Source organism: Hemicordylus capensis, chromosome 1, assembly GCF_027244095.1.
Source record: "Hemicordylus capensis ecotype Gifberg chromosome 1, rHemCap1.1.pri, whole genome shotgun sequence".
NCBI lineage: Eukaryota > Metazoa > Chordata > Lepidosauria > Squamata > Cordylidae > Hemicordylus > Hemicordylus capensis.
The window spans coordinates 189,094,249-189,108,981 of NC_069657.1; the positions used below are offsets into that span (position 1 = coordinate 189,094,249).

General features: G+C 41.4%; 1 protein-coding gene across 6 annotated transcripts in view; it reads left to right on the forward strand.

Annotated features, from left to right (window-relative positions):
* The window catches only part of SLC4A10 (solute carrier family 4 member 10), a 287,150-nt gene that overhangs the window by 106,460 nt on the left and 165,957 nt on the right, over positions 1-14,733 (forward strand). For all 6 annotated transcript variants that reach the window (XM_053261350.1, XM_053261339.1, XM_053261367.1 and 3 more), the window contains exon 2: positions 9,872-9,953. In XM_053261350.1, coding sequence (XP_053117325.1) covers positions 9,872-9,953 — 82 coding nt within the window. The remainder of the gene's footprint in view (positions 1-9,871; positions 9,954-14,733) is intronic.

The window sequence follows — 14,733 nt, forward strand, 5'->3', positions numbered from 1 at the left end:
AAACTCCCACCCCCAAATAGAGAACAAGCTTATGCTGGTTGTATTAAATATATGTCCAGTCTGAATCCACTGGCTCTCCCCAAGCTAAGATGATTAGTGCAAATGTTAGTATCAATGCTGATGAGGATATTTCTGTACTGAGTCTTTCGAAGTGTACTCTTAGCTTTTACCATTGAAAGAGAAGTGTGTGTGTGTGGGGGGGGGCAGAGCTGTCTTCATGCATATGACATGCAGCCCTGGGGAAGATATAAATCTGGAATGAAAACTAATTGCTTCCTACCTCGTTGCACATCCTGTACTGTGTGGTACTGGACTGGCCAAAAGGAGCACCTCCATCCATTAACCTTAATGTAGAAAACGGTCACAGTCAGATTCTAATGGTGTTGGGTGGGGTTGTGGTGGAGTGTGAGGTTGAAATAAATTATTTGGGATATGTAGTCTTAATTGCCTTTAAAAAAAAATCCTTGACTGCTCATTGAAGAGTGAAGGTTTATTTTATGTAGATAAAAATCCACAGCACTTTCTTCTGCTGCTGTGTGCTGAATGCAATCATACAGTCAAACAGATGATAGTGTCCAGGAAGGGAGGGTCACAGAGCCAGCAAATGTATAGATAAATGTAAGACGCAGCACATCAGTTCTGGAGGGTGATGTCATCTTCAAGGTACAGAGCTGAGCAAGGCAGCCATGAGGGGTTTCTTTGTTTCAGCAACCCAGCACACATTTATAATACCCTCATCTGGGAAAATGTGTGTGTTCCAATAGCCTGCTCCTCTTTCTCTTGCTGTAGTGCAGCCAGTTCTTGTAAATGTCAAGGTGAATGTTAACAGAAGTATAGGATATAACAAATTCTGTGAAATCAGATATACAATCAGATGTGTCCCCTTAGTGTTTGATAGTACCATATTGAGACTATTCTGCAAGTGCTGAATAGGCAGTGGAATCAATGTCAGGTGGAATTTTTTGCTAGTGTTTTAGGAAGAAGTACACTGGCTGACATGTTGCGCAAGCTTACACCAGCGTTTCCAATCAATCCATGCTGCTGTGGGCTGCTAAGGAAGCGCTGGTGGTTTTGCATTACAGCACAAGTGCACAAGTCTGTAAAGTTGTGCACCTGTACTTTGGGAATGCAAAACACAATTGGATACTGTGAACTGAAAGGCTGGGGTTTTGTTCAAGGACATGTGGAATTGTTATGGATTCTACACATATAATTTTTAGCGGGAGCTCAGTGAATATTATTTATTTATTTCATTTTATTCAGCATATTTGTATGTTGTCCAAAACTCACACCTCTGGGTGGTTTACAATAAAATGACACAGATTAAAAAGAAAGTCAAAACATTAACATGATTGAACGCAATGATTCTGTAAGCCTAATTAAAAGCCTGTGTCTGAATGCTTAACAGCCTTTTGGAAAAACCAGCCTGACCCCAACAGTGATCTCTCATCTCTACTTTTCCCCATTTCCCTTTCCTGCTTTCCCCCTTGTTTGTCCTTGTCTGTTTAGTTAGGAAGCTTGAGGGCAGGGCCCGTGTCTCATTTGTATTAATCTGCTGTGTGCCTGTCATCAGTCCTGAAATGATGATTTGATTTGAGTTGCTCTGGGAGGCAATGTTGGTATGAAAAGTGGGATAAAAACATAAGCAAACACCTAATAATCAATATGTGACTTGGGCACTGGGAAAATTATTTCCAGGGTGATATTTTCCTCATGAGCCAACAGCTGCATTATAAACATAGATTTCTAAAGCAAATATGTATGGTATGGTATGTATGTATGCATTAATTACATTTCTATACCACCCCATCCAAAGGCTCTGGGTGGTACACAACAAGTAAAATACAAGAACAAACACCATTTAAAACAAACAGGTTAAAACAATATAAAAACAAATTTAAAACAGTTCAGAGCCGTTTACAACCAGTTCAAAATACTTAAGAACAATGTAAAAACCTTGGAAGGCCAGGCCAAACAAGTAAGTCTTTAAGGCTCTCTTGAAGGCCAACAATGAGCCCAGACTATGGATATCTGCCGAGAGTGCATTCCACAGGCCACTCCACAGGTGCATTCCACTACCATGTATATGGTAGACACATACTCATATTTTTATAAAAATATAAGCATGCAGTCCATGGCCTTTTGTGTCTGCAGCTCAGTGGAGCTACCACTGGCCACAGCCAAACATGCATAGGGCAAGTGTGCTACAACACAGTTGTTTTTGAGTACAGGAGAATTGTGTGTACTTCCCATTTGTGACATCCAGTGCCCACTTGAACATTCTGCCTGCCTTGCCTACGCTGAGAATAGAGCAGCCAATCACAGATGGAGGGTTCACCATCACTGCAGACACAATGGCTGACGTCCTGACTGCCGAAGCATCCATACTTCAAGCAACTGTGAAGACACATTAAGAGCCTGAATACTGCTCCATTAGGAGCACAGTTATGCTGGAGCATCAATATTTTGGAGCACTCTCCTGTGCTCCTGAAGCACTCTGTAGAAGTGGAAACAGGGTACATGTTTCTGCTTCTACAGAGCACTTCCAGAGCATGGGACAGCACTCTGAAATATTAGCACTCTTGGGCAATTGCACTCATAATTCAGAATTCAGTGGAGCAGTGCGTGAGCCCTTACTGATTTCCCACAGCCTTTTGAAGCATGGATGCTTCAGTAGTCAGGATGTCAGACAGCAGCTGTTAGTATATTATCACATCAATCATTTCTTAAATTGCTTGTGTGATTAACCAAACTCCTAATGGCCAGGATAATTCATTTTTTCAGTTTGACATTGCTGGCATTTTTAAAAGGCCCAAGCCTTGTAGGGGCTAGCACTATCTGCAAAACACTTCGTCCAATTCAGCTTATCTTCGTATTGCAATTCCTTTGTGTAATCTGGTCTTCTACACACAGAGAGTGGCCAATCTTACTTTTTCTGTGTACTGTGTTTATATATGTGTACTGTGTTTGTATATTGTCTTTTGGCCTTCCTCTAAGTTTTCCCACTGTAAGTGTTCATTTACTTACAGCCAAAAGATAATAAGGTCGTTCACACAACCTTTTGTTGGGCTGAGGAGAGCGGGCAGGGGGAAGGCAGAATAGCACCTGCCTTCCTCCCAGATGATCTAGCGATGATCCAAGCTGTGCGGCTCATTTGCCCACATGACTGGCACTGCTATGAGCTGCATGGTGTTCTGGAGGCCGGGGAAATGTGTCCTGTCCTCCAGATTAGGGATGTGCATGAACTGTTCATGCAGTCCCAGGAGGACAGGGAGGGTGTTTGCTTTAAGGGACAGGGAAGGCGCTGCCTTTGATGGAATGCACCCGGACAGAGAATATTAAATCCAACCCAGACAAAATGCAGTTTATGGTCCTGGAAGTCAAGCATGGGGGCATATTTTCTCAACCCAAGGGGCCAGATCAGATGACAGCAAAATTGATGCAGTAGCCATCATGAAACTTCACTAGCAGAAAGCAAGATGGCGTCGGGAACGAAAATTCCTGACTAAACCACCTGTCAGGGTTTTCATAAATCATTTGATCTTATCACCTTCCATCGGTCAGATAGAGGTCAGTATGTGTGTGAGGCTTGGTCCTCCTCCTAGAGGTGGAAGTTTTGGGGGTCTTCAGACCCTGAAAAGTCTGGAAAACCCTGGATGAACATCTGGAGAGACCTTCCTGCAATTATTGGACCGAATGAAGAGAGGCTTTCCACCGCCTAATCACCGACGACCTGCTCTTTTCTTTTTATCTTTACTAATAAATCTCTGAGATGTCCACGGCCGTGAGTTTGGCAGATTTACAGTGTTGTCCCCCTTTACTGAAAGCTCTTGCTTACTTTTTGCTATTTTTACTTTGCTGGAGATCTCAGCATTCCAATGCTAACAGCTTTCAGTTTTGTCTTGAAGAATTTTTTGAAATGTCTGATATCCCAGCGATTACTTTTTTCTTATTTTATTCTTGAACTCTAAATTACTCACAGCATTCGTTGGAGATTATTATGGGTTTCCCCCCCTCCCTATCTCTTTGTGAACCTCCCCCTCCCCCACCTCGAACTTTTCAGCAGACAAGTATTTGCAATGGAGAAGAGGAATGGAAAAGAAGACAGGCTTGGATAGAAGAATGGCTCGTTTCCTCTCTTTTGATTTGGTTTTTTTTCATTTTACTGTTTTTGTAGAACCACATATCTAACCAGTTCATGTCTGTCTTACAAAGCCCTACTTGGACAAATTCTGTTTACCTGCTTTCTGGGAGGATTTGACTTTGACTGCTCTGAAAAGTTCCTTTTACAGTTCCTTCTGTTTGCACGGCTGACAAAGTATTTTATGGCTGAATAATCACCCTTTCGTCATTAACTATCTACCCAAGCTCTGACTAGAGTAACGAAAGTGTTGGGAAGGAGTTTGCTGAGACTGTGACTTTACTTTGAAGAATTCCATACCTCCTACTTGGCTGAGCTGGAGTGATGAAGATATATTTCCCATTCCTTATTTTTTGTTTTGTTTTGTTTATTTGTTTGTTTGAATGCTGATCTTGTTATAGATTTGGAGGGATAATTGGTATGGGGAGTGACAGTCAAGATGTGTTTTATTTTGAGATAAATTTAGAAGACTCTAATAGAACAAACCTGAAAGTTTTAATTTTATTTGAAAGTTTACTTGCTTCAGCTGTTTACGTTGTATGTGTGTGTGTGTATTAATAGAACTACTTGGCTTTCAGCTGCGGTGAGGTCTATGCAGAAGGATTTCAACTGGAGAGATTTCTTTGTGTAGAAACTTTTTCTTAGATATTTCAAGGTTACAGTCCCAGCACTGTTTGGTCTCTCCTGTATGAGAAAATGTCTCTGGACACTGTTTCTAAGACCTCAAGTTAACCCTTTGCTGGGTGAGTGGGTAGATTCTCAAAGCCTCAACGATTCTAAATGTTGACTCCCACTTTTCCTCTCTGATGCATCTCTCCTTCTCTTTGACTTTTCAAGATATGTGATTAATTCAAGGTTTTATTTATCTATCTATAGGTTTTAACGTTGAGTATAAGCATATACTATACCTCATTAATTGGCTTGTCAATGTATTCCCTGTGTTCAATGCACTTTCTTCAATGTATTTCTGTACTGCTTCTCCTCCTTTCCCCCCTCTTTTTCCTACCAAACATTATTTAGGGAACTTCATACAGGGTTTAATACTGAAATAAGCTCAGCACTCAAAGTCTTAACCTAAGGAGTTAACACATATCAGCATGATTGAAACTGAATTATATATGATTATTTTGGGTTTCATTTGTAGCTGTAACCCGGAGTATAACTTAATACCAAACCTTAATATTTGGTCCCTCAAGGCATTCCCTGTGTTAACTGTCCTTTATATTTTAAATTTTAATATTTAGGGAGTTCTAAACAAGGTCCAATATGGGTAACAAGCTAATCAGGAATTAAGTTGCATTGTGGACCCGATGGTTTAATAGACCTAAGGAACTGTCACATATATCATCCTGCCTTTCCTTTTTTAGGGACATAATGAGAATGTATTAAGAAGGGGGGATTTAGGGATGAATTGAGAATATCCTTGCAAACTCAATTCTTAGAAACAAAGTGTCGCAACAATGCAAACATATCCAAATATATGGAACAGGATTATTGGTTTTTCCTTACCACAGGACATTATAGTTTTAAAGGGATAAGAATGGAAGGGTATTCTGCTTCTTCTATTAGTTTCAGTTTATTATTCCCTCCTCTCTCCCCACGGGCTTTTATTACCCATTATGAATACCTGATAATTATTAATAATTATTATTATACTTAATAATAACACTCTGAGAAGTTTAGCTGTATGCAAACAATTGGAAGCAAACTGTTAAGGATTAGATACATGTATAGAGGGGATATTGTATTGCCATTGTCTGACATTTTTTGCTCCCGGTTGTAGGTTATAAAGATCAGCCAAGGCCGAATTTAGTTCCCTCCATTTATCTCTCTGGTATGTTTATTTGGTTTTCATTACAGAGGAGTGGGACTACTAAAGGTCTGGCTGATCTCCGTTCATTATTTTACGATGGTTTTTGTATTCCAGTTTGCAATTGGATGTGAATTTCATGAACTGGTGGATATGTGGCTTTGTATTTATAACACACACATTACTTTTGGTATGCCAGAACTAGCGTTTTTTAACTCTTATTTTCCTCTCCATTGGATAATCTTGGTTGAAACCGTTTTGCATACACAGTTGCCCAATAATTAACTGAATTTAGGGGGAGTGTTCTGTGAGAGTTTTAAACTCTATTCTCTCTGACGATTAGATTTTTAGTCGAGCCTACAGACATTAACAAGCCTTCTCTGTATTGCGGTTTGAATCTCCCACGGATTCTTTAGGAGGTAGCCGAATGGTTTTTGGAGGAGAGAGCCAGTATGAAGGGATTGAAGCAATTTAGGGTGCGATTTAAACGCAGAGACATATAGAACTAACATATGTCTTGCCTGAGAGATCTTTCCCCTTTATTGTTTTGATATTACAATATTATAAACGGTACTGATGTGTACTTAATAGTGTATATTAGGATATATTTGAGACATATATCTGAGGTACACCTAAAATTACATATCTGTTTTTGAGCTCTTATTAGTAGGACCAATTTTTATTTAGATTCCTGTACCTGTTATTTATAACATTGAAACTCATGTGGAAGAGAACTGTACAGCATCTTTCTGGTGAAGGCTGCTGCTGTGGTTCCTATTGTAAACTGATTATCCGGTTGGATAGAACATGGAATTTAAAATTCTTTGAATTCATTTTCAGTTTGGCTAGAATCATGGATGACCTTTGATCATTTTAGATTGTCTCAGCCCACCAGCTTAACATATAAGTTAATACATTATATCTCTCATTTAATGTTGATGGGACGGAAAAGGCTAGAAGATTCATGATTTGTTTAGGAAATTTCCTTTTGTTGAGTATTGGAGAATAACACATTATAAAACATACTTTATTAAACATATACATTACAAGACTCAGTTATCCCACTTATTGAAAGTTTCAATAAATTTTGTTTCTTATTATTACTTATATAGGTCTTAATTCAGAAGTAGGACAAAATTAGAGCAAGGGAACTTATTTCCCCTCCCTATAGAATACAGAATCTTATCAATAATACCTAATATCATTTTTCGTGTCTGTGATGTTCAAATCACAGAGTATTGGAGATGTCTTGCCCTGTGTTCGAAATAATTGTATCATATCTACTTTATATATCATAGTTGGGTTGGCTTGCTCATCTTCAGACAGTTTCATAGTGGGATGATCAATCACGCTGGGACAGACCTTTCCTTTTCTAATTTCCCCTTGTGGGGTTCAAGATTCTTTACTGATTGCTACTGATGTCTGATGCCTAGTTTAGGACCCTTTAGATTCAACTAACACTATTGTATTTTTCCTTCGTATTGGTTTTGAAGGATAAGACCTTGTATGTAAACTTGTCTGGTCTTGTTGGAGTCTCAGAGATGTAACCTTTCTGTTTCCACTTGTAATACTAATAAAAGCATTGGGGGAAAATGAAACCTCACTAGGACAAAAAGGCACTACAGGGGCTTTGGGGAATGGTCAGCTTCCTCACACAATGCATCCCAGCTAAATCTTCCTGGACAGCTCCACTATGACATCTGCTATAAGACAATGTACTCTGGCAATAGTCAAGACCAAACATTACAAGAGAGACACACAGCACTCTTGAACACACCCGGCCTTCTATTTTATGAACTCACCGACAAACTTCTGAATCTAAGAACAGTAGGGTGAATGCTGAGTGCAAATATCAGAACATTACAGAGATTTGTATGAGAATTTCATACAAGAGCTAAGGAATAGTAGTCTGAGCCAGTAATAAAGACTGGCCTCTGTTGAGTCGTGTGATAGTCGCTTCTGACCTACTTGCTGGACATGTTGCTGTGGTAACAATCCATTGTTCATTATAGTGTTAATGATTTGAAAGGTTTACTTGTCCGTTGCATTTAAAAAGTTGTGCAGTGGCGAGATGTACTATATTGTGAGAATGAGGCTGTTCACACGCACAGACTAGCTTAGCCAAGACTGTCCATGTGAAGCTCCAGGATTGAGCCCAACCCTGGTGCTGCCTAGCCCCGCTTTTGAACCCAGTGTTTAGATCGTGTGCACGATCTCTTCCAGGTTCAACAGCTTCCTTCTGGGCCACTGCCACTTCTGGCAGCAAGCCGGAGGGAAGGAGTGACTGCGCTTATAGCGCAGGGCACACTGGGATGTGGGAGGTGTAAAATCCTCCTGCTCCCAGCTCTTGCCTTTGCTGCACCACCGTGGTGTGGTGCATGGTGAAAATGGCCACCACTTGTCTGCCGGGGAAGGCAGGCAAGCTCCTGCCTCCCCCGCAGCCCATGAAAGTGGCGGCCATAGGTTGTGTGCACAACTTTAATGTCTCTTTAGTTATTTAGAGCTTACAGTGGGGCTACTTCCTGTTACAACTCAGGTGGGGACTTGCAGTCTGAGCCATTTTCTCACTCTGTGCTGAAACCTAATAAAATACAAAGGCTTACAAAACCTTGGCTGGATACAGACATAACACAAAACCATGGTTACTGCTATCCATATTTAAGGATCCAAACTACAGGTTGAGCGTCTATATTCTAAACTGTGGTTTAGTGCTGCATGTCTGCTTTTGTTTCCTAACTGTTCAGGGCTCAGTTTCATAAATGCATTTCCTTCTCAGTGGTGCAGCAGCCTTTGGAGATGGAACAATGGCCCTAACTATGGTTTATCAATCGTCATTGGAGAGACATAACACAAAACCACAGTTAGAAGAAGTTGTGGTTTGCAAACTAACTTCAAACCATGGCTTCACACCCTGGTTTGTTGACATGACTTCACTTAACGTCCTGGTTTGTTGACATGACATAGCCATGTTATGTCAACAGACTTGGGTTCAGATGTAAACCAAAATCATAAGGCTGCTCCCAAGCCTGGGCTAGGCTGCCTTTGAGAACCACCAGGATTCATCCAGATTCTGGCGCTGTCATGCCACCAAACCCAGCTCTGGAGCCTGGCTGTTAGTCAGGGTTAAGGGCGCGGGCACACCCTTAATCCTGGTTCTGCAGTCACAAAGACAGGCATTTAGAGCACCCATCACACAGGGATATCCCCTAATGCACCGCACTCATCACATTATTATTATTATTTATTATTTATTACATTTATAGCCCGCTCTTCCTTCAAGGAGCCCAGAGTGGTGTATTACATACTTGAGTTTCTCTTTCACAACAACCCTGTGAAGTAGGTTAGGCTGAGAGAGAAGTGACTGGCCAGAGTCACCAAGCTAATTTCATGGCTGAATGGGGGTCTCCCCGGTCCTAGTCCAGCACTCTAATCACTACACCACATGTGCATTGTGGGATACGTGGGGACCGGGAGAACATTCCTAGGCTCCACTGATCCATGCTGCATGGAGCAGTGTGGATCGTCTGGGCATGTGGTGGGCTCAATCTCCTGAATCTCCAGGTAGAGCTGAGAAAAGTTCTTGCCTGCAGCCCTGGAGAGCTAGAGCCAGTTAGAGTAAATAATACTGAGCTAGATGGACTTATGGTCTGACTCAGCAGCTTTCTGTGTTTCTATAAGTCTCACACAAACACTATATGACGCCTTCTAATTATCTCCTAGCACCTTGTTAGTTTATGATAATTTCCCAGAAAGCAGGGTTTACTCATGGGTCTCATGTTTATGCCAATTATGCCTGTAAATGCCAATTTTAGATATGATACAGTATACAAAGAGGAGGCATCAATAATAATTCTCTGCATATTTGCTTTGTTTGCTGATACAGTGAAAAACTGATACACATTACTACTTTTATTTTATAGAGAAATGATGAAGAGGCAGTGGTGGACAGGGGTGGAACACGCTCCATTCTCAAAACACATTTCGAAAAGGAAGACCTGGAAGGTGAGAGCTTATTATTTCTGATTCTTAGTCTCATTTCTTTTGAAACCATTGACCTAATTTCATTTTCAGCTAAATGTATGCATGGCTCCTTGTGAAGGTGAAATTAATTTGCCAGTTATCAAAACTTACATCCCCGATCTTGCAAGTGTGAATCTCCTTAATGAAATCACCCAAAATCCTAGTCAGGTGGATGCTTGGATATGTACTATTAGGAGGGGTGTGCACAAATTGCAATTGGAAGGGAGATTTGTAAAACATCCCTGCACCTTTAAAACTGAGGAGAGCAGGTGCATACCTCCTCCCCTGCCACTCATGGCCACTCCCTGAATTGGCAGCACTCCTCCCAGCTATCTTGGAGTGGCCGGGGAGCAGGTATGCAGCTGCTCCCGTCCACTTTAAAGGTGCAGGGGATGTGTTATGAATCCCTCTCCAAATCGTGATTCATGCACATCCCTACCATTTAGCAATTGATAACAAGTGTGCAAGGTAAGAGTTTCAGTGGTTTCAGTCTGAACCAATCAATGCCTGAACTTTGTGACTATGTTTTGTGCTAGAAATGATGTGTTGTGACCAGCAACAACACCATACTGTTTTATCTCTTATTTGTGATTAGAAATTTGGAAACAAACTTTCATTCTCTTTCTTTCTCCTCCCCTCTTGGCATGAATTCCTTCCTTCCTCTTGTCAGATTTAACCATGGTTTAGTGTCACATCTTTTCCAATGCGATCTGTGGTTAATGCTAATCTGAGTTCCTGACTTAACCAGAGATTGAGACCAGGGTTTGAATTGGGTGATAGTGGATTATGACATAAAGTGGAGGGTGACTTTCCCAATCCCTTTGCTTCACTTAAAGTGCCTTTATCACTTCCTGGGAGCTTTAGATCAAGTGAAAGGATTACTGTGCCCCTCAGTCCTCCATGACATTCAGTAGAATGGGAGAGGGGAAATTGGTGAGTCCAATATTTTGTGTCACGCAAAGCTTCTTGGAAGGGAAGAAATAGCATAGCCTCCTCCGTTCTCAGGTTCCCAGCGTGAAATTTTTGAAGCTTGTGTCAAAAAGGTTTCTTTATATTTATGGAATATTTCTGTATACATACGACTTGCAAAGCCAGGTGTGTGTGTATATTTTGTGTTTGTAGTCAGTGAAACTGGAGGCCACTCTACATTCTGCAATGCAGAATGTACATTCTACATTCATGTCACTGTAGCAGATAAATTTTCCATTCATTAGTCATATATTTAATAGGTTAAATGATTGACACTGTGTTGAGTAAGTAGTCATGTTTCCAGTCCAGTGATTTGAGCTGTGTGGGTGTTTTATTTTAAGCCAAGTGATCAGTGTTCTCTCTAATTTTTTTTTTTCATCTGTGTGTGGAATTAGATTTGTTCTGGGCAGCAGTATCAAGGCAGTGAGCGCACACATGCATTCAGGGTGGAGCCTTCCTGATTCTACCCGAGCAGGATCTAAAATCAACTGAGTGGACATCAAAAAATGTGTGAGCACGCGCAAATGTGCACACCTTAGAGGGAACATTGCAAGGGATACTAATGATCTGCCAAGTTCCAACTGAAAAACATAAATTATATGTCTTTTCCACCAGTATTCCCTTGTGGCAACTTTGTAAGGTCAGAGCTCCATGGACCTTCTGCATAATAGGATATTGCTCTTAATGGCAAATTATGATTTCTGGAAGTGTCATGACTTCCTTAGAAGCCATCATAAAATGAGTGAAAAGGGAGATAATGAATTGTGTGGCCTTGGGCCAGAAGCCTGAAGGCCTTATTAATAAAATGTCTTTCATAGATAACTAGGTTTTCACTACATGTATCAGGGTAGAAATTATCTCACTTTGCTTTTTTATGAGATGTTTTGCATTGAATCTGAAGCCTTTCCTTAATTGGCAGATGTTAATTTTCCCCAGTTTGGGTAGGACCAAGTTCTACAGTATTTATGGGCTGTAGCATAGATAGCAAACTGTGTGTTCTCCATTTTTTCATGTGTGTAAAACTATTTTTCTACAAATAAATCTTTGTCTAATTCTATAATATATGTGTATGTGTGTCATGTGTACCTATGTATCTATTTATGTGCATATCTATCTGTCTATCTATCTGTCTATCTATCTATCTATGCAGTATATAAATAAATAACACAAGAAGTCATGTTGAGACTGTATGGAAGTTGACTTTTCTGTATAAGCTGCATCATAGATTTGTTTCAGTCTTGCCAGTTTAAACACCTGAAGTGTTAACATATAACACTCCTGAAGTGTTATTGGAACATGAGCCATATTTTCAAGCAGCTTGGAGCCCTTGGCAGGATAAGAGTGATCAACATGAAAGGTTATGTTACTGGTAGCCAGTCTTTCTGGCTAGTCTGAGTACAAGCCAAGGCACAAGTATATGAAGGACCATTCTGCTGAACATGGCACTCCTCTAAAGTATGCCCCTGGGCCTTTATGTGGTGGTGCTATGAATCTGTGGACCTACAAGCTGGCAGTAGGGTAGAAAGAGAGATGCAGGGAGGAATGCATTCCAAACTCTGTCCCATTGGCTTTCCACTGGTGGCCAATGGGGAAGAGCTTCTTCTTCTTTGTTTTACCTCAGCCTCAAGTTAGGAACATAGGTAGCTGCCATATACTGAGTCAGACCATTGGTCTATCTAGCTCAGTATTGTCTTCACAGACTGACAACGGCTTCTCCAAGGTTGCAGGCAGGGATCTCTCTCAGCCCTATCTTGGAGAAGCCAGGGAGGGAACTTGAAACCCACTTCCCAGAGCAGCTCCATCCCCTGTGCTCACACATCAAGTCTCCCATTCATATGCAACTGGGGCAGACCCTGCTTAGCTATGGGGGCAAGTCATGCTTGCTACCACAAGACCAGCTCTCCTCTACATAAGACCAGCTCTCCTCTCCATAAGTTGTTTGCACCAGCACCTTCTTTTGTTTTTATTTTCTTTTTAAGAAAAAGTTGAAAGTAGATCCCATGATACAGGTTAGGATTAAAGTTAGTCCATGGACTGAAAAGACTGAACACTATTACATGTTGTCGCTAGATCTGCGGGTCTCACTAACTGCAGCTCAGGAGTGTCAAAAATCTCTGCTGTTGCTGCCACAAGTTGACCGCCCTGGGTTATGCTGACAATGCAAATAAGACTTAAAGGGTCCTCTGATTATGTACCGTACATAACCTACGATGATTTCATTAAATTGCATTAAAATTGCAATTCTATATTGCATATATCTTTTGCCGCCTTCATTGATCAGCCTGAGACTTCTTGACAATCAAATGTACTGATTATTTTCTTGTCAGAGTTAATTAAGTTGACTGTTGACCCATGAAGCTGCACTTCAGGTTCCTTCTGCCACTTGACACAGTCACAGTGTACCAGTATGAGACAGCCCTCGTGCTTTTATTTGGTGTTCTTGTGTAGTCAGTGTTTTGGCCGGTATATCTGGTAGCAGCATTCAGATCTACCATCCAGGCAGAATGTTGCTACCAGATATACCGGCCAAAACACTGACTACACAAGAACACCAAATTAGAGTAAGAGTCAACATTGAGAGTAATCTAGACCAGAAGAAGAATTTTCTGACACTGTCACAAGGAGTCCCACTAATGCAAGAAGAAACCTGCTCCTCAAATATATAATTTGTCCCAGGGCTAAGGATTTCACAAAACCAGTGGCCACTGGCAAGAACTTCTCCTCACTTTGGTGAATGGAGTGTATGAGCTGATAACACTCAACTTGACTGATAACAACTTCAATCAATGCTTTGAAGTTGATAGTTTGTTTGCCTCAATAGTACAAATGCTAAAGATGTGGAAAGCTGGCCAAGTCATCTGGCAGACTAGGCTAGTGAAAGGATGTGTTCTGGGAGGAACCAGGAAGGCATTAAGGGCAACTCCCACTTCCTGCCTAGCTAGAGAAGAGAGAAACTACAAACTAAAAGCTCTAACTGTATAGAGCTCTTCGTTTGTGGTCTCTCTTCTCCAGAGGAGAACTTTATAAATACAATATTACTTTATAAATACAATATAAAGTTTGCTTGAAAGACAGAAGAGCTCTTACAATCAGGGCTGTCAATCTCACGGGCTGTCTGCGGGGAAGGTTGGTTTAGCCTACTTTCCCTGCAGGCTTGGAAAAACTGCCTCTGACAAAGAGACTATGAGGCTCTGCACATGACTGGTGTGTAGCACCGGGATGGGTTTGGCGGGAAGAGTGGATCAAGCCCTCTCTCTCCACACATGAGCAGCAGTTGAGCCCTGGGTGGCTGTATCGGCTGCCCATATGATAACCAGCTCCATCATGGAGCCGGTTGGGGCTGTGGAGATCGGGGGCCGCCTGGCCCCCAGAAGTCCCAGAATGCCCCCTGTGAGTGTGTGGGGCATTCTGGGGAGACCCCTGAGGCCAGGAGGCTTGTTTTAGCCTCCTGGAGGGGGTCTCCTCATGAGTCGCCACACTGTGGCGACTCACGATCAGGAACATGGAGTTAGCGGAGTGCTCGCTAACGTTAGCGGAGAGCCCGGTGGTTCTCACGATGGGCGAAAACCGGGCTGGGTTCCCTTAGCCCAGTTTCCCCCCATTGTGAGAATAGCCTCTATGAGAACTCAACACATTAAAAAGTTGTTAGTTTTTAAGGTGTCATAGGATTTATGCTCTTTGATACACTTACCTGTTATTCTTCACTTTTGTAAACAAATATCTTGGATGGATTTAAAAAAGCACCTTTTTGGCTAAAATCCAAATTTAAATGTCATAAAATGTTTGATTAGAT